Source organism: Phycodurus eques, chromosome 14 (genome assembly GCF_024500275.1).
Source record: "Phycodurus eques isolate BA_2022a chromosome 14, UOR_Pequ_1.1, whole genome shotgun sequence".
Taxonomy (NCBI): Eukaryota; Metazoa; Chordata; class Actinopteri; order Syngnathiformes; family Syngnathidae; genus Phycodurus; species Phycodurus eques.
The window spans coordinates 21,790,134-21,816,495 of NC_084538.1; the positions used below are offsets into that span (position 1 = coordinate 21,790,134).

The 26,362-nt window shown below is 44.0% G+C and overlaps 1 protein-coding gene across 4 annotated transcripts in view; it reads left to right on the forward strand.

Moving 5' to 3' along the window:
- The window catches only part of ccdc88c (coiled-coil domain containing 88C), a 113,442-nt gene extending 89,051 nt beyond the window's left edge, over nt 1-24,391 (forward strand). For 2 of the 4 annotated variants that reach the window (XM_061697126.1, XM_061697128.1), the window contains 5 exons: nt 9,965-10,078; nt 11,074-11,181; nt 11,254-11,376; nt 14,025-14,263; nt 19,324-24,391. In XM_061697126.1, coding sequence (XP_061553110.1) covers nt 9,965-10,078; nt 11,074-11,181; nt 11,254-11,376; nt 14,025-14,263; nt 19,324-20,100 — 1,361 coding nt within the window. In that variant the 3' untranslated portion in view covers nt 20,101-24,391. Of the gene's footprint in view, nt 1-240; nt 545-9,964; nt 10,079-11,073; nt 11,182-11,253; nt 11,377-14,024; nt 14,264-19,323 lie in introns of those variants that run through there. The other 2 variants (XM_061697127.1, XM_061697129.1) reach the window with 2 other exon arrangements.
- Nucleotides 24,392-26,362: the final 1,971 nt, after the last annotated feature.

Genomic DNA, 26,362 nt, shown 5'->3' on the forward strand with positions numbered 1-26,362 from the left:
ATTGGGCAGGCTGGCATTCCAGAAGCCCAATTATTTTTGTATGCAAAATATAAAACCATAATATGTCCCCTTTAAAATTACTGCTTTCTTGTATGATTCTAATGGGTTAACTTGCATGTCATCCAAGTTTTAACATTCATCACAAATTCTTTCTTTTCATGTACTCATGATTGTTTTATCTTTTTTTTCCCCCCTTATTTTCTCCATCTCTCTCGCTCTCTCCATTTCTCTACCCCTCAGCTCCTCCTGTCCAGAAACGTTTCTGTTTTTTCCGCAGTAAAAGCCAAGACAAATTTCTTCCACCCCCCACCCCCACCTCCGACACCTCTTCACGCCCCTCCCTCTCTCTCAGCAGACGACTCCGATTCTGGTCGTCCTCTGACATCACAGCAGACGTCATCACTAGCCAGTCCATCTCTGCCAGTGGAGTGTTCTAATATCGTCCTCTTCCTCGTCATCCTTTAAAACCATAAACAATTTAATCATCGGTCATCATTGACTTTCAGTGTTGCTCATACAAACTTACAGCATACATACATATTTCATGAACACCAACTTGTTACTCGAGATTACAGATCCTCAGATAAAACACCCGCAAAAGAGTTGCTTGTTGCAGCTAAGGGCAGCCAGTAATACGAGTAAGTTGTGTGTGTGCATGTGTCTGTTTGTGCGTGTATGAGAGCGAGCCTGTTACCGTTTCCACAGCACAGCAAGCTTGCCCGCTTGCCCTTTCTTTATAGTTTATTTTTATCTGTATGTACAGTGGAACCTCGATAGAACGGAGTAATAGGGGTGGCGGTCATCTGACATAGCCGATTGCGCGTTATATCGAATATACTGACCCGTTTTATTTTTTTTATTTTTTTCAGGCCATATGCACCCATACTACTGTACTGTACAAAATTTTATAGGTTTTTTTCCCATAACTTCAAACGCCCAGTACAGTACAAAGTTATTGTAAATAAATAAATAAAAAGCCTGTTCGAAAATGTCTGAAAGGTTCACATTTTATCCACACTTGCCATGTCGGTGTGCTTCGTCATGGTGACGTACCTGTTCATTACTCATCGTAGGCGGATCGCTTCCATGAGCCGTGACGAATTAGTGTGCTTCCTAGATCCAAATCTGTTGCCAAAGGCAAAGGTCTTGACGAAGAAAATCTTACTGTACCAAAAATAGCATGTGCCAGACTCCAAAGACGTTTTTTGTACGCCTCAAAGTTAACACTGCAGCTATGCCGCTCTCTCTCTCTGCTCTATGTACAATAGAGAATAGATATCATCGTCACATGGCCGCCTCGTCAATGCCCCACATTCAACATAGCCGTCACGTCGGCACAAGAGGCACGTCTTTTGGAATTGTATCTACTAAAATTGTATATCTGTGACCCGGAAATACATCAGTCCTGATCTCTGCCTGCATTGCTTCCACAGTACCAGTAAACAACAGCGGCCAATACTGGAACTAGCAGACTTTGTCAACGGCATTTTAAGTGACAAATAGAAACTATTTTTGGACATATTGTCCAGTCCCGACTGTCCGTTTGATCCTATATCTGTTATATCGGGGTCCGTTTTATCGAGCTTTCACTGTATATTATTTATTTGCATTTTGCAACATACACTCGTGGTGTGTCCACTTTGCTCTGAAATGAGGATTCACAGCTCGTCATAAGACTTCTCATTCAAGTCAGATTGGATCACGCTGTTTGTAGATGCGGTTGCCTCACAAAGCTTTCCTGCAGTAATCTGTCTTGGATGCAATCAGCACAAGAAATGTTACCACAGCAACCAGCACCTGCTAACTTATTACCTGTCAGCTCTTTGCTAAACTGGTCTTGTCTGTTAGCTGTGAACAGACACCAACATGAGAGGCAGCGGCTTTAGCCCCACCTAACCTCCCAAACGACTTTAAGTACTGTGTCATAACACATCTATTCACATGAAATGTTGCTTTTCATCATAATGCTGATGTCATTTTTTCATAAAATCAAAAATATCAATTTCTGTATATGCAGAGATGTTGTTTATGAGGGCAGACAGGTGGCACAACAAAGGTTCTGTGTTCAAATCTTGGCTTTTAACTTTCTGTTTAGTAATTCCATGTTCTATCCTTGCTTGTGTGACTTTTGATTTGCCTTTTTCCCACATTCCAAAAATGTGCATGTTAGGTTAATTGAAGGGTGTAAATCAGTCATTCTCAACCGGTGGGTCTGGAACCAAAAGTGGATCGTGGACCCATTTTGGGTGGTTCGCAGACAGCTAGTAAAAAAATTACATAAACGATACTGCCAAAAGTATTCGCTCACCTGCTGTGACTCAGATATGAATTTAAGTGACATTGCATTCTTAATCCACGGGGTTTAAAATGACATCGTCCACCCTCTACAATAATAACATTTTAAGCACTTCTGAAAAGGCTTTCCACAAGGTTTAGGAGTGGGTTGATGGGAATTGATGACCATTTTACGAAAAGCCGAATGGTTAGCACATCTGCCTCACAGTTCTGAGGACCCGGGTTCAAATCCGGCCTCGCCTCTGTGGAGTTTGCATGTTCTCCCCGTGCCTGCGTGGGTTTTCTCCGGGTACTCTGGTTTCCTCCTACATCTCAAAAACATATGTGGTAGGTTAATTGAAAACTCTAAATTGCCCGGAGGTGTGAATGTGAGTGTGAATGTTTGTTTGTTTATACTGTATGTGCCCTGCGATTGGCTGGCGACCAGTTCAGGGTGTACCCCGCCTCCCGCCCAAACTTTCCCATATGCCCTTTCTTTATAGTTTATTGTTATCGCTAGTACAGTGGAACCTGAAAAGAACTACTAGGTGTGGGGGTTGTCTGACATAGCCGATTGTCCGTTATTGAAACCTTTTATATTATTATTTTTATATATTTTTTTTTTCTTTGAGGCCATATGCAGCCCTATGTGGTGCACAAGCCAGAATAAACTGTAGGCCAGTCCCAAGCCCGGATAAATGCAGAGGGTTGCGTCAGGAAGGGCATCCGACTTAAAACTTTGCCAAACAAATATGAGTGTTCATCTAAAGAATTCCATACCTGATAGATCGTGGCCCGGGTTAACAATGTCCGTTTGATTGTTGGGACTATGACAGGAAAATCTCAGGAGTTGGGTGACATGATGATGAGGAGAAAGGCTGATATTTTGTGTGTCCAGGAGACCAGGTGGAAAGCCAGTCAGGCTTGAAGTTTAAGAGGAGGGTTTAAATTATTTTACCATGGTGTGGATGGGAAGAGAAATGGAGTAGGGGTTATTTTAAAGGAAGAGTTAGCTAATGATGTCTTGGAGGTGAAAAGAGTATCAGATCAAGTGATGAGGCTGAAACATGAAATTGAGGGTGTTATATGTTATGTGATTCGTGGCTATGCCCCACAGGTATGATGTGACCAAGAGGTGAAAGAGAAATTCTGGAAGGAGCTAGACGAAGTAGTTCTGAGCATCCCAGACAGAGAGAGAGTTGTGATTCGTGCAGATTGTGATTGAACATGTTGGTGAAGGAAATAGGGGTGATGAAGAAGTGATGGGTAAGTACGGCATCCAGCAAAGGAACTTGGAGGGCCAGATGGTGGTAGACTTTGCAAAAAGGATTGAAATAGCTGGAGTGAACACTTTTTTCCAGAAGAGACAGGAACATAGGGTGACCTGCAAGAGTGGAGGTAGAAGCACGCAGGTGGATTACATTTTGTGCAAATGATGTATTCTGAAAGAGGTTACCGACTGTAAGGTAGTGGTAGGGGAGATTGTGGCTAGACAGCATAGGATGGTGGTGTGTAAAATGACTCTGGTGGTCGGGAGGATGATTAAGAAGACAAAGGCAGCGCAAAGAACCATGTGGTGGAAGCTGAGACAGGAAGAATGATGTGTGGCTTTTCCGGAAGAGGTGAGACAGGCTCTCGGTGGACAGGAGGAGCTTCTGGAACACTGTACCACCACAGTCAAGTTGATCTGAGAGACAGGCAGGAGAGTACTTTGTGTATCTTCTTGCAGGAAAGAAGAGAAGGAGACTTGGTGGTGGAACCTTGCAGTACAGGAACTCATACAAGGAAAGAGGTTAGCTAAGAAGAAGTGGGACACTGAGAGGACCGAGCAGAAGCGAAAGGAATAGATTGAGATGTGATGTAGGGCAAAGGTAGAGGTGGCAAAGGCCAAACAAGAGGCATATGATGACATGAATGCCAGGTTGTACACTAAAGAAGGAGAAAAATGATCTCTACAGGTTGGTGAGTCAGAGGGATAGAGATGGCAAGGATGTGCAGCAGGTTAGGGTGATTAAAGCTAGAGGTAGAAAAGTGTTGACTGGTGCCAGTAGTGTGCTGGATAGATGGAAAGAATACTTTGAGGAGTTCATGAATGAGGAAACTGAGAGAGAAGGAAGAGTAGAAATGTGGTGGACCAGAAAGTGGCAATGATTAGTAAGGGGGAAGTTAGAAAGGCATTAAAGAGGATGAAAAATGGAAAGGCAATTGGTCCTGATGACATTCCTGTGGAGGTATGGAAGCCTCTAGGAGAGGTGCGCTGTGGAGTTTTTGACCAGCTTGTCAACAGAATTCTAGCGGGTGAGAAGATGCCTGAAGAATCGAGGAAAAGTGTGCTGGTGCCCATTTTTAAGAACAATTTGATGTGCATAGTTAACTATAGAGGAATAAAGTTGATGAGCCACACAATGAAGTTATGGGAAAGAGTAGTGGAGGCTAGGCTCAGGACAGAAGTGAGTATTAGCAAGCAACATTACGGTTGAGTACCACAGATGCATTATTTGCCTTGAGGATGTTGGTGGAAAATTACAGAGAAGGTCAGAAGGAGCTACATTGTGTCTTTGTAGATCTAGAGAAAGCCTATGACAGAGTACCCAGAGAGTAACTGTGGTACTGCATGCGGAAGTCTGGAGTGGCAGAGAAGTATGTCAGAATAATACAGGACATGTACGAGGGCAGCAGAAAAGTGGTGAGCTGCGCTGTAGGTGTGACAGAGGAATTTAAGATGGAGGAGGGACTGCATCAGGGATCAGCCCTGATCCCTTCCTGTTTGCAGTGGTGATGGATAGGCTGACAGATGAGGTTAGACTGGAATCCCCTTGGACCATGATGTTTGCAGATAACATTGTGATCTGCAGTGCAAGCAGGGAGCAGGTGGAGGAACAGTGAGAAAGATGGAGGCATGCACTGGAAAGATTAGCCGAAGTAAGACAGAATACATGTGCATGAATGAGAGGGGTGGAGGGGGAAGAGTGAGGCCACAGGGAGAAGAGATAGCAAGGGTGGAGGACTTTAAATCCTTGGGGTCAGCAGTCCAGAGCAATGGTGAGTGTGGTCAGGAAGTGAAGAAACGGGTCCAAGCAGGTTGGAACGGGTGGAGGAAGGTGTCAGGTATGTTATGTGACAGAAGAGTATCTGCGACTCTGCGACTGTACTGTACAAATTGTTTTGTAGGTTGGTTTTTTCATGGCCTAAAACATCCAGTACAGTAAAAAGTTATTTCTAAATAAATATAAAAACAACTTTGAAAGTTTGAAAGTTTCACACTTTATCCAAACTTACCACGCCGGTGTGCTTGGTCATGGTGACATTGTTGATGTACAATACTCATCGTAGGCGAGTCGCTTTCATGAGCCGTGAAGAATTAGTATGCTTCCTAGTTTCAAATCTGTTGCCAAAGGCAAACGACTTGACCAAAAAAACGTTTACTGTACCAACAAAACCACATCATCTGCAAAAAGCAGAGATGCAATACTGAGGCCACCAAACCGGACCCCCTCTATGCCTCGGCTGCGCCTTGATATTCTGTCCATAAAAGTTATGAACAGATTGGGTGACAAAGGGCAGCCTTGCCGGAGTCCAACCCTCACCGGAAACAAGTCCGACTTACGACTTACTGCCGGCAATGCGGACCAAACTCTGACACCCGTCGTACAGGGACCAAACAGGCCGTATCAGGGGATTCGGTACCCCATACTCCCGAAGCACCCCCCACAGGACTCCCTGAGGGACACAGTCGAACGCCTTCTCCAAGACAAAACACATGTAGACTGGTCGGGCGAACTCCCATGCACCCTCGAGGACCCTGCTGAGGGTATAGAGCTGGTCCACTGTTCCACGGCCAGGACGAAAACCACACTGCTTCTCCTGAATCTGAGATACGACTTCCCGACGGAGCCTCCTCTCCAGCACCCCTGACTAGACCTTACCAGTGAGGCTGAGGAGTATGATTCCCCTGTAGTTGGAACACACCCTCCGGTCCCCTTTCTTAAAAAGGGGGACCACCACCCCAGAGTGCCAATCCAGAGGCACTGTCCCCGATGTCGCAGAGGCGTGTCAACAGGGACAGCTGTACAGCATCCAGAGCCTTTAGGTACTCCGGGTGAATCTCTCTCGCCTTGCCACAGAGAAGCTTTTTAACCACCTCGGTGACCTCAACCCCAGAGATAGGAGAGCCCGCCTCAGAGAACCCAGACTTCTTCATGGGAAGGCGTGTCGGTGGCATTGAGGAGGTCTTTGAAGTATTCTCCCCACCGACTCACAACGTCCCAAGTCGAGATCAGCAGCGCCCCATCCCTACTATACACAGTGTTGGTGATGCACTGCTTCCCCCTCCTGAGACGCCGGCTGGTGGACCAGGATTTCCTTGAAGCCGTCCGGAAGTCTCTTTCCACGGCCTCACCGAACTCCTCCCATGCCCGAGTTTTTGCATCAGCGACCACCAAAGCTGCATTCCACTTGGCCAGCCAGTACCCATCAGCTGCCTCAGAAGTCCCACAGGCCAAAGAAGCCTGATAGGACTCTTTCTTCAGCTTGATGGCATCCCTCACCAATGGTGTCCACCAACTGGTTTGGGGATTGCCGCCACGACAGGCACCGACCACCTTACAGCCACAGCTCCGGTCGGCCGCCTCAGCAATGGAGGTGCGGAACATGGTCCACTCGGACTCGATGTCCCCCACCCCTGGAACGTGAGCAAAGTTCTGTCGGAGGTGGGAGTTGAAACTCCTTCTGACAGGAGATTCTGCCAGACGTTCCCAGCAGGCCTCACAATACGTTTGGGCCTGCCACGTCGGACCAGCATATTTCCCACCATCGGAGCCAACTCACCACCAGGTGGTGATCAGTTGACAGCTCCGCCCCTCTCTTCACCCGAGTGTCCAAGACATGCGGCCGCAAGTCCGATGGCACGACCACAAAGTCGATCATCAAACTGCGACCTAGGGTGTCCTGGTGCCAAGTGCACGTGTGGACACCCTTACGCTTGAACATGGTATTCGTTCTGGACAATGCATGGTGAGCACAGATGTCCAATAACAGAACAACGCTCAGGTTCTGATCGGGTGGTCCGTTCCTCCCAATCACGCCCTACCAGGTCTCACTGTCATTGCCCACGAGGCTATCTTCGGGCGAGAGGCGGGGTACACACTGAACTGGTCGCCAGCCAATCGCAGGGCACATACAACCCCAATTCCAATGAAGTTGGGACGTTGTGTTAAACATAAATAAAAACCGAATACAATTATTTGGAAATCATGTTTGACCTATATTTAAATGAATACACTACAAAGACAAGATATTTAATGTTCAAACTGATAAACTTAATTGTTGTTATCAAATGATCATTAACTTGGAATCTTATGGCTGCAACATATTCCAAAAAAGCTGGGACAGGGTCATGTTTACCACTGTGTTACATCACCTTTTCTTTTACCAACATTCAATAAACGTTTGGGAACTGAGGAAACTAATTGTTGAAGCTTTGTCGGTGGAATTCTTTCCCTTTCTTGCTTGATGTACAGCTTCAGCTGTTCAACAGTCCGGGGTCTCCGTTGTTGTATTTTACACTGCATAATGCGCCACACATTTTCAATGGGAGACAGGTCTGGACTGCAGGCAGGCCAGTCTAGTACCCGCACTCTTTTACTACGAAGCCACGCTGTTGTAACACGTGCAGAATGTGGTTTGCCATTGTCTTGCTGAAATAAGCAGGGGCGTCCATGAAAAAGACGTTGCTAGGATGGCAGCATATGTTTCTCCTAAACCTGTATGTACCTTTCAGCATTAATGGTGCCTTCACAGATGTGTAAGTTACCCATGCCATTGGCACTAACACAGACCCATACCAGCATGGCTTTTGAACTTTGCGTCCATAACAATCCGGATCGTTCTTTTCCTCTTTGGCCCGGAGGACACGACGTCCACAATTTCCAAAAACAATTTGAAATGTGGACTCGTCGGACCACAGAACACTTGTCCACTTTGCATCAGTCCATCTTAGATGAGCTCGGGCCCAGAGAAGCCGGCGGCATTTCTGGGTAATGTTGATCAATGGCTTTTGCTTTGAATAATAGAGTTTCAAGTTGCACTTACGGATGTAGCGCCAAAATGTATTTACTGAAGTGTTCCTGAGTCCATGTGGTGATATCCTTTACACATTGATGTCGGTTTTTGATGCAGTGCCGCCTGAGGGATCGAAGGTCACGGGCATTCAATGTTCGTTTGCTGCTTACATGCAGTGATTTCTCCAGATTCTCTGAACCTTTTGATGATATTATGGACCGTAGATGATGAAATCCCTAAATTCCTTGCAATTTTACATTAAGGAACATTGTCCTTAAACTATTCGACTATTTTCTCACGCACTTGTTCACAAAGAGGTGAACCTCGCCCCATCTTTGCTTGTGAATGACTGAGCAGTTCAGGGAAGCTCCTTTTATTCCCAATCATGGCACCCACCTGTTCCCAATTAGCCTGCTTACCTGTGGGATGTTCCAAACAGGTGTTTGATGAGCATTCCTCAACTTTCTCAGTCTTTTTTGTCACCTGCCCCAGCTTTTTTTGAACGTGTTGCAGCCATTAAATTCTCAGTTAATGATTATTTTCCAAAAACAATCAAGTTTATCAGTTTGAACATTAAATATCTTGTCTTTGTAGTGTATTCAATTAGATATAGGTCGAACATGATTTGCAAATCATTGTATTCTGTTTTTATTCATGTTAGCGCAACGTCCCAACTTCATTGGAATTGGGGTTGTAGAAACAAACAACCATTCACACTCACATTCACACCTACGGACAATTTAGAGTCTTCAATTATCCTGCATGTTTTTGGGATGTGGGAGGAAACCGGAGTACCCGGTGAAAACCCACACAGGCACGGGGAGAACATGCAAACTCCACACAGGCGGGGCCGAGATTTGAACCCCGGTCCTCAGAACTGTGAGGCAGATGTGCTAACCAGTCCTCCACTGTTCCAGATTGAATTTAAAGAACGTAAAAATATATTTGAATTGGTGTCTTCTGGCTAGACATGACACAATCGCAATCTTATACCGTACCACCTTATAATATTTGGACATTTTCTTATGGCAGTCCCAACTAAGAGATTCACTCATTTACTCAGAATTTGGCCAGGGTATGAATATTTTCGGCCTCAACTCTTATCTATCCCAAAAGTAAATGATCATTGCGCCCTTATTGTGCCATTCCAAGCCAAGTGTTTGTCCAGTTAGAGAGAAAAACAAACAAAACAAAGTTAACTGACAGGATCTTATTGTCATAGGTTTCGTCCAAATCACTGTGGCCATCAGATTTATCTTCAGTTGTTGAGTGTTCATAACTTATCATGCATTCAGCCTTGTAGTAACAATTTTTGAGGATATATTGCATATCAGAAAATTATGGAGCTGAGATACAGTACAGCCTAGTACCATGACAGTTATTAGACAACATCTAACTCTTTTGTTCAATAAAGATTAAAGTCATAATAGTCAAGGCCAGCAACAATCATCAATGGTTGGCTTCTCAATGCCTTGCTTGAACTAATCGTCCACACAGTCACGCACCTATCCCTGCATTTCCCTGCATTCTTGCCACACTGTGCTGCTTTTTGTTGCCTGAGTCATATTCAGTACCACACCTGTTTGTCTAAATGATCTGCGATGGTCTTATTTGTCCTCTCATTTGTCAGCTGGTTTGACTGACAGAGGACGAGAGGTCTATCGTTGCGGCACACCAGGAGGCAGCAGTGAGAGTGTCAACGGAGGAGATGGGCAAGGTGATCTTTTTAAACATAGCACAAAAAGTAAGGAAATTAGTGTTTGGAAGATTTATTTCTTTGTTGTAACAATGCTTTTTGTCAATAAATCTTATACTTTTGGAAAGTCTGTTTATTACCCATTTTAAACTGTGCCACATTTGTAAGAAACAAGCATTTGGGAAATGAGGAGCAGAGCTGAGTATGTGGTTTGTGCCGGCCGGGGGGAAAAAATCCAAATCCTCTCTGCCAATGCTACATACTTTATTTTGCTGTTGCCATTGACTCGTTTGGTATTTGGTGAATTGGATGATTGAAGTTTGAAGAAACAAGATATTAGCCATTTATTCATGTATTCATTTCACAAAAAGGAGTCTCAGTAGCATGTGAAAGAACAAGACACAGCAACAACAGCTTGGCACCTCCTCCTCATGCTGGTCACTAACCTGGACAGGCAAACACAAATTTCCTGACTTTTTGTGTTATGTTCACTTTATTTGTCATTCAAATAGGAATGTCTGTGAAAATTGTGTTATTTGGATGCAGAATCTTTCTTTATTAAATATATTGATAAATATTAAAAATCAGCCATTTCTCCATGCATATTTTATGTACAGTATACATTATATTAAAATAATCCCCTGGGATAGCTCCTGACACAAACTCTCTGTTCAGGTTCATCAGATATACAGTATGTTTGATATATTTGAGGCCAGGGCTCCATATGGGCACATCCTTCCACACCAAACTCATCCATGCCAACCATGACTTTATTGACATGGCCCACAGTCATTGTGGACTAGAAAATGTCCCTTCCCAAAATATTTCCACAAAGTTGTAATCATAGACATGTCCATAATGTTTACTATGATAAGGAATTAAGATTCTGGTTCCTGAAAAAGAGCATCTTCGAAAGCTGAATTTATACAGTTAAAGTTAAAGATATCCCAAGGTCCACTGAGGAAAAATTGTCTCAACATTTTTTTCTCCCCATAGCGAGAGTAACCCTGTGTTTTGTTTTTGGTGTTTTTCTTCTGGCCCAGCACTTACCCATAAAGCTCTGTGTTCCACCCCGACCCATCAGTCATCTTCACTGGCCCTAAGCAGCTGCAGTACTCAGCTGGGACAAGGCAGCAGCTGCAGGCCCAAAGGTAGCACCCCATGCCCACTTTAACAGCTGAACTGAACACAACTGTGACTGGAAACATAACCATTCTTTTTAGGTGTGCCCTTTGATGAAGACACTGAGAGCATATGTGGTCCACGTGGCCACATCGGAGGTCGTCCAGGATCAGCCGACTTTAGCCACCACACCTCCAGCTCAAACTCACCGGTCAACTGCAAAGGTACTGAGTTTTTTCGTCAGCTCGACTAGGTCAACATATAGTTAAGGTTTGTGACGTTAACGTAAATTTTCTGGAAAAATACTAAGATCAAATCTTGCAAGACCTTTGTTCAGGAAGCCAATGACTTGGCTTCGGTGACTCCTATGTTCACTGGATCGCAACGTTATATAACTCATCCAAAGCAACTGTCACCACAAATGGGTTCACATCACAAAGTTTCACTTTACAATGTTTTTTAAGAATGCGATTATTGCTTCCACTTGATCATCTTGGTGGAAATGTCTAGAACCCACGCAATCTCAGTTAGCATCATATCATTGCTCCTCAATCTGGCACAATCCCGATTTTGGGATTAAAAAAAATACCCCTTTATTGCAGCACATGGGAACAAAGTGGAACTGACCGCCTACATCACATATTGAAAAAAATAATGCCTGACATGCTTGGTGGCACTCCGTCCTTCAATAAAACCTGTTTGGCCACAATGTATTATCGACAGGAGAATTTTTTTGTAGTTTGTTGGCTAAAGCCTTAAAATGATTTTGATATCTGTATTAATTGGAGACAGCGGTCGGTAATTAGCTGAATGAGTGGAGTCTTTCCCTGGTTTCAGTCATAGTTTTATTGTGGCTGTGTTCATATGTTACAGTATGTGTTAATATCAAAGTAAATTTTTCAATGGCGGCAGATTATTGTTTATTGTGGGGAATTCAGGGAAGGAGGCCAAGCTGGTGTGTGAGGTTGAGAAGTTACGACAAGATATAGTCGGGCTCGCCTCCACACACAGCTTGGGCTCTGGTACCAGTCCTCTCGAGAGTGATTAGACTCTCTTCCACTCTGGAGTTGCCCACGGTGAGAGGTGCCAAGCAGGTGTGGGTATATTTATTCCCCACCGGCTCGGCGCCTGTACGTTGGGGTTCACCCCAGTGGACGAGAGGGTAGCCTCCCTCTGCCTTTGGGTGGGGGAATGGGTCCTGACTGTTGTTTGTGCCTATGCACCAAACAGCAGTTCAGAGTACCCACCCTTTTTGGAGTCCTTGGAAGGGGAGCTGGAAAGCGCTCCTGCTGAGGACTCCATCGTTCTGCTGGGGGACTTCAATTCTCACCTGGGTGATGACAGTGACACCTGGAAATGCGTGATTGGGAGGAACCTGGAGACCGCCTTCCTGATGGCTTCGAGGAAATTCTGGTCCACCATCAGGCGTTTCAGGAGTGGGAAGCAGTGCACCGTCAACACTTTGTATACTGGGAATGGGGCTCTGCTGACGTTGACTCGAGACGTTGTGAGTAGGTGGGGAGAATACTTACCACCTCATTTCCCCCGACACGCCTTCCCATGAGAAAGCAGATTCTATGATCTCTACGGGGGGCACTCCTATCTCTGGGGTTGAGGTCACCGAGGTGGTTAAAAAGCTCCTAGGTCTTCGCCCAACCAGTCTGTGTTTTGTGAACTTGGAGAAGGTGTTCGACTGTGCCCCTCGGGGAGTCTTGTGAGGCGTGCTTCGGGAGTATGGGGTAACGAACCCACTGATATGGGCTGTTTGTTCCCTGCACGACCGGTGTCAGAGTTTGGTTCGCTTTGCCGTCAGTAAGTCGGATTTGTTTCCGGTGAGGGTTGGACTCCGCCGAGGCTGCCCTTTGTCACCGAATCTGTTCAGAACTTTTATGGACAGAATATCTAGGCGCAGCCGAGGCGTAGAGGGGGTCCGGTTTGGTGGCCTCAGTATTGCATCTCTGCTTTTTGCAGAAGATGTGGTTCTGTTGGCTTCATCAAGCCATGATCTCCAACTCTCACTGGAGTGGTTCGCAGCCGAGTGTGAAGTGGTTGGGATGAAAATCAGTACCTCCAAATCTGAGACCATGGTCCTCAGTCGGAAAAGGGCGGAGTGCCCTCTCCGGGTCGGTGATGAGATCCTGCCCCAAGTGGAGGAGTTCAAGTATCTTGGGGTCTTGTTCACGAGTGAGGGAAGAATGGAACGGGAGATCGACAGGCGGATCAGCGCAGCGTCTGCAGTGATGCGGACTTTGTATCGGTCTGTTGTGGTGAAGAAGGAGCTCAGCCAAATGCCGCAGCTCTCAATTTACTGGTCGATATACGTTCCTACCCTCACCTATGGTCACAAGCTGTGGGTCAGCAAGATCGCGGATAGAAGCCGCCGAAATGTGTTTCCTCCGCAGGGTGTCCAGGTTCTCCCTTAATGATAGAGTGTGAAGCTCAGTCATCCGGGAGGGACTCAAGAGTAGAGCCGCTGCTCCTCCGCATTGAGAGGAGACAGATGAGGTGGCTCGGGCATCTGATTAGAATGCCTCCCTGGTGAGGTGTTCCGGGTACGTCCCACCAGGAGGAGACTCTGGGTCAACCCAGGACATGCTGGACAGACTTTGTCTCCCGGCTGGCCTGGGAACGCCTCGGGATCCCCCCAGAAGAGCTGGACGAAGTGGCTTCCCTGCTAAAGCTACTGCCCCCCAATCTCAGATAAGTGGAAGGATGGATGAATTTGTTTCAGAATCTAAATCATTTGTACATTGACCAGCATCAAGCGAGAGACTGTGTTGTTCCACTTATTTTATTATTGAAGTTGTTGTTTAATGGTGCCTTTTGAAAGTGACTGATGTGCAAGATATTTCAAAAACTTTTCATCTTTTAGATGTATCTGACTGTCATCTCCGGTCAGCCAGCCTGTCTAGCGATGATGTCAGGGGTCTCAGCGAATCACAGCAGACCTTGTCCCGCAGTGCAACCCTCCCATACGACCACGCATCCCAGTGGGCCCAACCACAGCGTGGAGGTGGGAACAGGAGTAGTGCTCGCCCTTCATCTCCTGGAAGTGAGTTGGTGACACTGGAGGAGTTTCTGCGAGAGAGCAAGCTGAAGTCACCACAAATGGTGAGAAATATTTTCATCAATGTTGCTTGTAGTTGTTTTACATACTGTATATTGCATCAGTATTGTCCTGTGTTATCAAACGTGTATACACCCAAGGATCTCATTTTGATGTGTGTCCTGGGTCTGAGATGCACAAAAATGACCAGGGACGCATAAACCATGGTGAATCTGCATCAACAGGCGTAGAACATTGCTTTCCTACATATGCGTGTGTGTTCAGCAAATCATTATCCACTAAAAGTACGAGTCCTGTCTTGGTCCTAGCCAATCAGAGGAAGAGGAGGGCGGTTTATTGGCCCATAAATACTATCGACACCAGACCTTTTTTTCCAGACTCGATACACTTTCATTGTTGTCGTAACACCCCCCATGCCGCTCATAATGCAGCGAGCCGTCGACAGAACGGCTTCGGCTCCGTAGATGCAAACAACTGGGACTTTTTAGGCAAAGTTAACTATTTATTATGTTCGCTAGCCCGTGAGCTAACTTGTTAGTGTGCTAAGGAGCTAAATAGGTCGCCCTGGCTTGCTCGATTGTGGCGGCATCATTTAAAACTGAGGTCACAAAGTGTCAGACCGCTGTCCGCGTCCGGACCCACAGGCAGTCCCAAATGGACTCACACCTTAGCCAAAACAGAAAGGTTATGATTCAAGACGTACGGGGTGCTTCTATTTATGTGGCGCAACATATTACAGTCTGCATCGCAGGCGGTAATCACTGAAATCACTGACTGTGCGCAGACCAGACAGAGCGAAGGAGAAAGAGAGTAAGTTGAGTTAAAGAAGGAGAAACATCAGAAAATGACAGAAAAAGTAAGAGAATATTCGGAATATATTTCCCACTTCTCAGTGGGAAGTTCCCACTGGGAGCTCTTACTAAAATTGCTTTTGGATGTGAAATGTCATTATGGGGGGGGGGGAAGGTTAGAAACAAACATAACCTTTAAAATGATTCAATTAAGGTTTGTTAAATTAAAATATGTAAAATTGTTTAAGACTTCACTGTTGTGTCAAGATTTGGCATCTTGAAGAGAAAAAGGGAAATTCAAACTTTATTTTTTTTTTTTTTCTGTTTATGTACTTTATTTGAATACTTGTAACTTTATTTTTTTATTTACCCGCTCTTATTGTGAAATTCTGCCCTACTTTATTTAGCAAGTGAAAGAATGTTACACAGTTGTGCTCATATGTTTGATTACCAGGGTTGAATTTGTAAAATGTGTACAATTATTTATTTTGTTCTAATATCATTATATCAGTGGCATTAAAAAAACATAAACAATACTATCGTTGTTCACGAAAGTTTTTGGGAAAATATATCGTTCTGAAGAATTTGCTATCTTGGCAGGTCTAATCACATAATAAATATATAGAGCGAGAGCAATGGATGACACAAAAATATTTTACAAACAGTATAAAAGAACTGTAATAAAAGTGTGCTGGAGAGCAGGACCACAAAACAAGCACCGTGATATAGCGGAGGATGACTGTACCTGTATTCCGTGATGATAAGTTGTAGGGACTCATTGTTCCTGGGCTGGGACTAGTTGTTTCCATGACGTGTATCGCAGGACTCACATCGTCTCAAAGTGTAAAATGATCTACGTACACGTCTGCTCTAGTTTTGATTAATGTAGCTTTAGACCCATTACACGTCCACCCTGCAGGGTCAGAACAAATGAATAGAGATGAGAAGAAAACTGATGGATGGAGAGGTCAGATGTAACTTTGTTTTGAAAATGTTCTATTGCTCTATCTATTGTGTTTTTCAACATCCATCACCAGTCAGCTGCTTTTGACGAGTTTGTGGCCAAGTATTGTAGTGGACATAGATGTTTTATTGAAAGAAAAAAGAACACATTATTATTATTATTATTTTATGTGCTGTATTAGCTTATTTTCCCCCATCTGGGAAAATAACATTGATGACTCACCTGAAAAAGTGTTTTACCATCTTACTCATGACTACTTTGACGCATCTTGGGGGAACTAAGAGCAAGCTTCTGATTTTTGGACAGCCACTCTATCCCCTGCGCCATGCCAAACAAATTATATCACATTGCTTTATATGATAGCTTCCTTGTGGGGACAATCCTACTAAACTGAACTGTGTTAAGTGATATTAAAAACACATTACAGTCATATAGTGCATTCCAGTAATGAAATCCATTACAAAGGTATCAAAACGTTTGCCGTTACAAAGACAATAAGGTTTAGTTTTGGTTGATACTCCATCCATCCATCCATTTTCTGAGCCGCTTATCCTCACTAGGGTCGCGGGCGTGCCGGAGCCTATCCCAGCTGTCATCGGGCAGGAGGCGGGGTACACCCTGAACTGGTTGCCAGCCAATCGCAGGGCACATAGACACAAACAACCATTCGCACTCACAGTCATGCCTTCGGGCAATTTAGAGTCTCCAATGAATGCATGTTTTTGGGATGTGGGAGGAAACCGGAGTGCCCGGAGAAAACCCACGCAGGCACGGGGAGAACCATGCAAACTCCACACAGGCGGGGCCGGGGATTGAACCCGGGTCCTCAGAACTGTGAGGCTGACGCTCTAACCAGTCGGCCACCGTGCCGCCTTGGTTGATACTGTCGGTGTTAATTAGGTGTTAGGTTTAGCTGCAGACTTTCGACTTTGAGGGTATTTACGTCCAAATCAGGTGAACGGTGTGGGAATTACAACAGTATCTATATATCGCCCAATTTTTCAAGAGACCAAAGGTAATGGGACAGATTAACAATCATAAGTCAAACTTTACTTTTTAATACTTGGTTGAAAATATTTTGCAGTCAATTACAGCCTGAAATCTGGAACGCATAGACATTGCCAGACACTTGATTTCAACCCTCTGCCAGGCCTCAATGCAACTGTCTTCAGACATGATTTCGGCTTCAAATCCGGTCTCACGTGTGTGGAGTTTGCATGTTCTCCCCGTGCCTGCGTGGGTTTTCTCCGGGTACTCCGGTTTCCTCCCACATTCCAAAGACATGCATGGTAGGTTGATTGAAGACTCTAAATTACCCGTAGGTGTGAATGTGAGCGCGAATGGTTGCCTGTTTATATGTGGCCTGCGATTGGCTGGCCACTTGTTCAGGGTGTACCCTGCCTCTCACTCAAAGATAGCTGGGATAGGCTCTAGGACGCCCGCAACCCCAGTGAGGATAAGCGGTAGGGAAAATGGATGGATGGATATATTGTTCAAGGAGTCATGTTGCAGTTGGTTGGTGTATTTGCATCTGTACTGCAGTCATTAGACTATCTTCTATATGGATATGAAGTATTTATTAAAATGTGTATGTTCTGAGATTTCTGTGTGTGCATGCAACAAACTAGAAACAAATAATACATATTGTGATGTATTTGACTCTTTAGTTTAATATCCTGGTCAGTTCCTCTGTGCAACAACAACAGCCCAAAAACATAATCTTATACATGTTTCTGCCAACCTTACTCAGGATGTTGAGCTTCACTGCTGCCAAGAAGATGTATGGTTTTCATCTGAGCAAACTTAATTTGCTGTCATTCTCTAGTTTTATGATCGCACTTTCCGACACCTCTAATCTGCTCTGAGGCTGCAAATCAACTGATACATTCCATCCTTTCGCCTACGTTTGTGACGCTGCCTGAAATATGTGATAACCCCTTAAACATTCAGTCTCAAGAAACATAAAAGCTGTAATGGCTTTAAATTATGGTCCAGTGGGAAAACTTGTCTTCAGATGAGAATCAGATTAAATTGACAATCTTGAAATGATAAAACTAAAGAAAGGAATGAACACTTGATCAGAATTGATCTAATTAAAGAATGGAATGAATGCTTGATTACCTGCATTGCTTCAAAGGTTTTTCTTTTGTTCTTTTAAGTCGATGGATCACTAAAAGTTTTTTTTTTTTAACCGCTGAATCACTTGACCTCACTGTTCACCCAAGGTAATGTGAATTATTGCATTTTTTTCCACATGAACACTCATGGAAATATCTTTACAGTGACTGGGAACTTGGGTCAAATTCTTCAGAACCTTAATGTTGACTATCATAGCTATGCAGATGACACAATTATATCTAGCAGTGTCTCCTGATGACCACGGTTCAATTGAAGTGTTGTGTCACTGTCTAAAACAAATAAATAACTTCCTTCAACACAACAAAACCGAGATAATTGTTTTTGGCAGTAAAGAAAAGAGGATTGTTCTTCTTAAATACCTGGAGTCACTCTCTCTAAAAACCGAAGACCATATCCGAAGAAAACCAATTCTGACGTGACTTTCAGCAGTCATATCAATTCAATCACGAAAACAGCCTTCTACCAGCTGAAGAACATCCAGAGTGAAGGCTTGCACTTGCCAAGCAGAACGGGAGAAGCACATCCATGCTTTTATCGCAAGTAGATTTGACTATTGTCATGATCTTCTGACTGGACTCCGCCAAAAGAGCATTAAACAGCTGCAGCTCATTCAGAATGCTGTAGCTCGGGTTCTGACCAGAACAAAGAGGTCAGAATATATTACTCCAATTCTAAAGTCTTTACACAGGCTCCTGTTAGCTTTAGAATTGACTTGAATTGAATTTCTGCTACCAGTCTATAAATCACCAAATGGTTTTGGTCCTGAATAGACATGCTAATGCAATATAAACCCAGTAGAGAGAGCTCTGAGATAAACTGACTCAGTTCAGATAGTGGAGCATAGAGTCCAAAGCAAACATGGTGAAGCAGCTTTTAGCTGATATGCTGTACACAAATGGAATCAGATGCCAACATAGGTGAAGTCAGCCCCAAGTGGCAATGTTTTGAAGTGCAGGGCAAATTGTATTTATTTATTTTACCCTCATGCATTTTAGAGTATTTCCACTTTTAAATTATCTTTCTTGCACTGTATGTTTTTTTTCCCTTTGTTTTTAAATGCTTTTAAGCTGTCTTTTATTTTTCTCTATTTGTAAGTGCTTCGTGTACTGCACATAAAGTTACCTTTTGTATGAATTGCACTATATCAATACATTTGCTTTGGTTTGCTTTGCGTACTGAACTGGAATTAAATGTCATTGTTCTCGATTAGGTTTCAACAGGAAGCAGAGAGGACTTAATGACTGAATACTTCACCAGAAGTCCAGCCTCCTCAGATCCCACCAGCAGAGATCAGCTCACCCCCACCAGCTATGTCACGCCCACTGTACATGCATCCAACCAGAGGCCAGGCCAAAGTGTTAAACCATCTTCTCGGCAGCCTGTTAGCCAATCCCAAACCTCTGGCCGACCTCCGACCCAGAGAATCAACCAGTCACTGAGCAGGACGTTCAGCCTGGCCTCTGCTGATTTGCTCCGCTCTACTGGGCCCGACGGTTTTCATGGAAATGGCGGGTCCCCAAACCAATCAGACGTGGCGGTTCGGCGGCAAGGAGGAGGGGCTAATGGAAGAGAGAGGCCGCTGTCTGCCCGTTTGTCCAGCTCAACCAATCAGCAGAGAGACAACAGCATTCTGAACTCTCCAGTTCACCATTTGTCTTCTCTCACGCTGCACACAGAGAGATATGTGGAGAGAGAGCGGGATAGCGGACGGACTCCTGTGTCACGTAACGGCCCCTCGTCGTCGTTCCATCACCGTGGGGAGGTTGCCATGGTAACCCCTGTGAGGGTTGTGCCCGCTGCTCAGCTTGGTGATGCCTTGGAACATGGAGAGGTGTTAAGGGAGGAGCGCGCAGGTGACATATCTCACCAAAAGAAAGACAGTGAGAGAGTGAGATGTAGCTCTGCGGAACGCCCAAAAAGCACACCCGCATCCCCAGACCCCAACGACGACTCCCAGACTGTGTGGTATGAGTACGGCTGTGTCTAAACACTGAAGCCAATACAAGTATTCTGTAGGGTCTGTGTCTAAAAAGAGGACCCAAATACACTGGACCAGAGTGTATTTTCTGGGGTTTCTGTTTGAAACTGTCAGGCCTAAATATCCAGCCCTTCCCAGTTTCTGGAATGTGGTCAGTCATGATTATCCTCACGAGTGATGTTCATCTTTAGCTGGAAGTCGGGGAAAAAGAGGCCAGATTTGATAAATGGCTCCTGAGTTTAATTGTCCCTTCAAAGGCTCACGCTTCTCTTTTGGGTCCACACTGAAACACTGTGTCAGTGTGGCAGATTGCTGTGCCGACCCTTCTGTCATCGTCACGATACTGATACTGTCAGCAAGCACACAGTCTGGACCCACGAGAGATTCTGTTTTAGGATGAAGAAGGCACCAAAGCTGTGACAAACTTGTGCTGTGACACGGGACGTTTAGATAATTATACTGGTTTTACTTTACTTGGGCCAATAGAACAAGAGCTTGCGCTATTAAGTGCTTTAAGTGCACTTAATTCAACCTGAAGCATCTGAAATAGTGAACATATCAAGTATCCTCTTCATCGAACACTGGAAAAGGTGAACAGAGAGTGGAAGTGATGCAATGGGTGTCAGGCTTGAGAGAGGCAGTGAGAACAAATAAGTGGGATGCTGAAATGGAGAGAGGGCTGGGGATGGGTAATGTGAGGACAGCAAAAATAAACAGGGGAGATCCGAAGGGTTCTCAACGCGCAACACTGATACTTCACTGGAAACCATGCACAGCCTGAGTCAGCACGAGTTCCACTTAGGCGACGTTTCGACCAAGGAGTCCAGTGGAGTTAAACAAGCCACCAAACGGTTAACCCTTATTCAGTTTGTAACAGCTGTGACAGATTCAGTCTGTGAATTCTGAGGCATCAAACCAGTTAAATCTGTCAATGAATTCAAACAGAATTCAAACGACCCACTCAACAGAGTTTAGTGTTCTCCACCCCAATTTAATTTCACCTACTATTTTTTTTTTTTTCCTGAAATTTTCACGGGTTCTACTTTAAATATGTTTGAAGGTTTTGTTTTGTTTTTTTTAAGTTTTGTTTCAGCCTGTCGTCTTCCTGTCAGTCATTTTGGAAATGAGGAAATTGTTGGATGACCTTCAGAAGCAGAGCGCTGTTATTGAATTTCTTGCTTTGGAAGGGGAACCACCATGAAACATTTTCAGTGGGTTGCAAAATGTGTATGGAGAACCCGCAATCAGCTACAGCACAGTAAAAAAGTGGGCGAAGAGCAAGTGGCGTGCTTTGAGTCACCCCAAGCAAAGGCGCGGCAGACCATATTCAGTGGTTAATCCTAGAAATAGTGATGGCACTGATCAGAGAAGATCGTTGAGTCACCATTGATGACATCACCAACAAGGGATCACCATTGAGGATATAACCCTAACCAATCCGCATTTTGCAACCTTTTGAAAATGTTTAGCGGTGGTTCGTTCCCTTTCCAAAGCAAGAAATTCAGTCACAGCTCTTTGCTTCTGATGGGCATCCAACAATGATAATGTCATTTCCCCCAATAAACCTTTAAACAAGTATTTAAACTACAAACCATGAACATTTCAGGGTGGAAAAAAAATCTATTATTCGTTTAACTAAATTGGGCTCATTAGTTTTGGACTGGCCCTCGTAGGTCATTTCGCTACACTGACTTTTAGCAGTGGAAACAATCATCATAGAACCAAACTGATACCGTACTGTACTGCTTTGCGTACACAAGGTTTTATACACACATAAACGTGAGGGTGTATTGCACCTAAATACACCGTGTTTGACAGATTATTCTCTTGCTAAACACGTCGATAACAGCAAAATACCTTAAAGTGTAGCTTTAGTTTAACGTTGTGTCCTTTTACTTTATTTACTGAATATATGCATCTACCACCACACACAACTTATTTTCATATTTTTCTTTTCAGTTTTACCCCAAGATTTCATCGTACAAATTGGTAACATTTCCTGTCTAAACCTGTACTGTGACCAGAGAAGAGTCAGTGTGTGTGTGTGTGTATATCTATGTATAAAATAAACATTTTCCGTTAATTAAAAAAAAAAAAAAAAAAAAAAGTTCCTTTAGCTTGGTGGAAATATCTTCAATTAACCTACCATGCATGTTTTGAACTGTGGGTGGAAACTGGAGAGCACGCAAACTCTACACAGGCAGGGCCGGATTTGAACACAGTCCCTTAGAACTGTGAGGTGTGTGATGTGCTAACGATATATATATATATATATATATATATATATATATATATATATATATAGATACACACACACACACAGACAGTGGCTACGGAAAGTTTTCAGACCCCTTAACGTTTTCACTCTTTGTTCAATTGCAGCCATTTGCTAAAATCATTTGAGCATTTTTTCCCCCCTCATTAATGTACACCCAGCACCCTATATTGACAGATTTTTTTACATTTTTGCAGATATATTAAAAAAGAAAAAGTGAAATAGAACACAGGCATAAGTATGCATACCCTTTGGCTGTGACACTCATCTATTTCAATCGGGTGCCGTCCGGGGGAGAAGAGCCTTGGTGAGAGAGGTAAAGAAGAACCCAAAGATCACTGCGGCTGAGCTCCAGAGATGCAGTCGGGAGATGGGAGAAAGTTCTAGAAAGTCAACCATTACCGCAGCCCTACACCAATCGGAGCAGAGTGGCCCGACGGAAGCCTCTCCTCAGTGCAAGACACATGAAAGCCCGCATAGAGTTTGCTAAAAAAACCTGAAGGACTCCAAGATGGTGAGAAATAACATTCTCTGGTCTGATGAGACCAAGATACAACTTGTTGGGCTTAATCCTAAGCAGTGTGTGTGGAGAAAACCAGGCACTGCTCATCACCTGTCCAATACAGTCCCAACAGTGAAGCATGGTGGTGGAAGCATCATGCTGTGGCGGTGTTTTTCAGCTGCAGGGACAGGGAAACTGGTTGCAATCAAAGGAAAGATGAATACGGCCGAGTACAGCGATATCCGGGACGAAAACCTTCTCCAGAGTGCTGAGGACCTCAGACTGGGCCGAAGGTTCACCTTCCAACAAGACAATGACCCTAAGCACACAGCTAAAATAACGAAGGAGTGGCTTCAGAACAACTCCGTGACTGTTCTTGAATGGCCCAGCCAGAGCCCTGACTTAAACCCAATTGAGCATCTCTGGAGAGACCCGAAAATGGCTGTCCACCAACGTTCGCCATCCAAGCTGACAGAACTTTTTTAAAAAAATAAATCAGCAGAAATTTCAACAATTCTGTTTGTTGTGGTGCTGCGTGTACATTAATGAGGCAAAAAATGAACTTAAATGATTTTAGCAAATGAATCCTTTCCTTACCCACTGTATATTATCTATAGTGCTGTCTGTTAATAGAACTCTGACCTTCCATCTTTTTGACAGCAAAGAGACAAAAAAGCACTCGAAAGATGACAAGGACGAGATGTTTACACTGGAGTTGTTAAGATGATGATATGAGGAAGCTTTCTTTCTGCTCCCCTGTGTGGGGCGTCGAGCACATTTCTATATGCAAGAAACTAAATTATTGTGACTGTACATACTGGAAGCCGCAGCGATGGTGCGATGTCTTTTTAAAGTTTGACTTATTGTACCAAAACACAGTTGAGCTGTAATTTAAAAAAAAAAAACCATGTAATTCCACTGGAGATGTTATTTATAGATTTCAATACTTTAAAAAATTGTAGAATTTTGATTAATTAGTGGATAAGATAGGAAAGGATGACATGAGGTCACTTTTGGTGTTTTCACTTCCCAACGTTTTTACTCAATTACATCTGTGCATCAGGCAGGGTGTTGGTGGGTGTCAACCAGTTTCATTTTGCTGATGTCAGAAGAAAATAGCTTAAATTCCTCCAGGCTATTTTTATTTTTTTATGTTTTTTTAAACGGCCTGAAATAACACACACTGCATGTGTCTGGCATTATTACTATTCTATTGACTGTCTGAAAGGAAAGTGTATTTGCGTTGCTGTCCTGTTTTATTTTTGTTTGTCGACCAAAATTCACCCGCGTCGCCCACAGAAGAATTTTGCATCTTTGGATGAAAGACGTGAGGGTGGCGCTGATGTCAAAGACATTTTCTGTTGTAACTGGAATAAATGCTTGTGTAGTTCCCTTTTATTAACTAATGTTGACTGGGCTGCTGTGATGTGACTATTATTAAAAGGCTATTAGACTGCTAGAATAGTTAAGACAATGGCTGACGTTATACTTCACTCTTTGGCAATAAAAACCTTTAAACTTGATAGTTGTCTGTGATTTGCTGTCAACTTTTGACTATTGCATTTGCATTACATGGACAAAAGTATTGAGACACCTGAATATCACATTTCTAACATTAGTTATGTCAAAGGTCACTGATGTTGGATTTCACTGCATGGATTAATGGATCCTGCTTTAATGCTGTAATAACCACAGTTTGATTCAGATATTAAAACTTGTTATTTTAATCTCACACTAAAAGAAGAAAAGTTGGGTGAACTCAAAATTTCAAAGCAACAAACAGTAACATTTTAAGTTGGGCAATTTGACGAAATGTTATAAGTTTTGGTTTAGCAAAAGTTGGCTTTTCCGCATTCCACAACAAAGAAATTAGTTGACAGAACTGTTGTCCCTGATGGAACCCCAAGTTCAATAAATAAGTAAAAACAACTGCGTAAATTGTTTTGGTGCAAATAACGTCCATTTTTGCTCTGTTTTATTTTGAAAGTGTTACTGTTCTGTTTCTTCTGTCTTTGTTTTGTTACGGGGCTGGGCGTGGTCAGGTGTGCTGAGCTCCTCACTTAGCTGTCTCTCATTACTCATCCCCCTCTTCATTTAACCTCCGGTCTGACCTCCACTTCGCCAGCTTTGCGCCTTCTGGTTAACTACTCTCCGTCGTTGTTCAAATTGCCTGCCCAAGTTTTATTACCTCCCTTGGTTGAACTTTTGGTCTTGCTTCTAGTTTTCACTAGTGATTTTCAGTTTGTTACTTTGGTGAAATTATGAGTTTTTCTCCTGGCTTTTTCCCAGTGACTTTTGTTTGGACCGATTGCTTTTTTTGTTCTTCTTTTTCATCCCCGCTGTGTAGCGAGCTTAGTCGCTGCCACGCCCGGTCGTCAGTTGTTTTAGTACTTAGTTGTTTTGTTTATTTGAAGTTTTTATTTTCTACTTGGGTGTCAGTGTCCACTTTTGGGTCCATCTCCTGCCTCAAACGTCACAGTACGTTTTGGCCTAAAATTATGGACCCAGGCGACACGAACAACAAAGAAGTAATTTGTTCTGATATAAAAGCCGAAAAATGTGAATTCAGTATTCAATCACTTAGCTTTTTAGGCTACATTCTTGCTCAGGGACAGCTCAGAGCAGACCCAGTTAAAATCGAGCCAGTGGCTAAATGGAAAGCACCCACCACGTGCAAAAAAACTCCAGTTTTTGGGCTTTTCCAACTTCTGGCATCAGAGACTAAAACACAGTTGATGCACCTCTCACTCAGCTCACCTCAACCTCTCCTTTCTCCTGGACCTCTGAAGCGAATGCAGCCTTTAATCGCCTGAAGCAGCTGTTCACCTTGGCTCTTGTTCTCATCCATGCCATACCCTCGCTCCAGTTTCTGGTTGAGGTGGATGTCTCCAACTCAGGACTATCAGCAATCCTCTTCCAGAGAAGTTCCAAGGAACAAAAGGTACAATTGGGTGCTTTCTTCTCCAGAAACTTATCCACAGTAGCACCAAGCCAGACGCTCACTCCTGCACGCGTAGTTCCTCTCAGGAGAAGCAGGATTCGGAAACCATCTTCCTGCTTCATCAGGGCGGCAGTGTGGGATATCGAGTGCGCGGCACAGGAACAACAACAAACTGATCCTGGTTCGGGCCTCAGAGAGCAACTCTTTCCCGGAGCTGGTTCGCTCCCACGTCCTGCAGTGGGGACCCTAAACGTTGCCTGCCTTTGTCTCACTTGGCCATTGACTTCATCACTGGTATGCTGCCTTCCAATGGAAAGGCTGTTGGCAGTCGTGGACCGTTTCTCCAAAATGGTCCACTTCATCCATCTTCCCAAGCTTCCTTCATCCCTGGAAACAGCCAATCTCCTAGTTACCCGCGTCTTCAAGCTCCATGGTGTCCCAGTTGATATTGTCTCCGACCGTGGCCCCCAGTTCACCTCCAAGGATTGGCAGGCCTTTTGTAAGGCTCTTGGGGCCTCTTCCAGCCTCTCCTCGGCTTACCATCCCCAGTCTA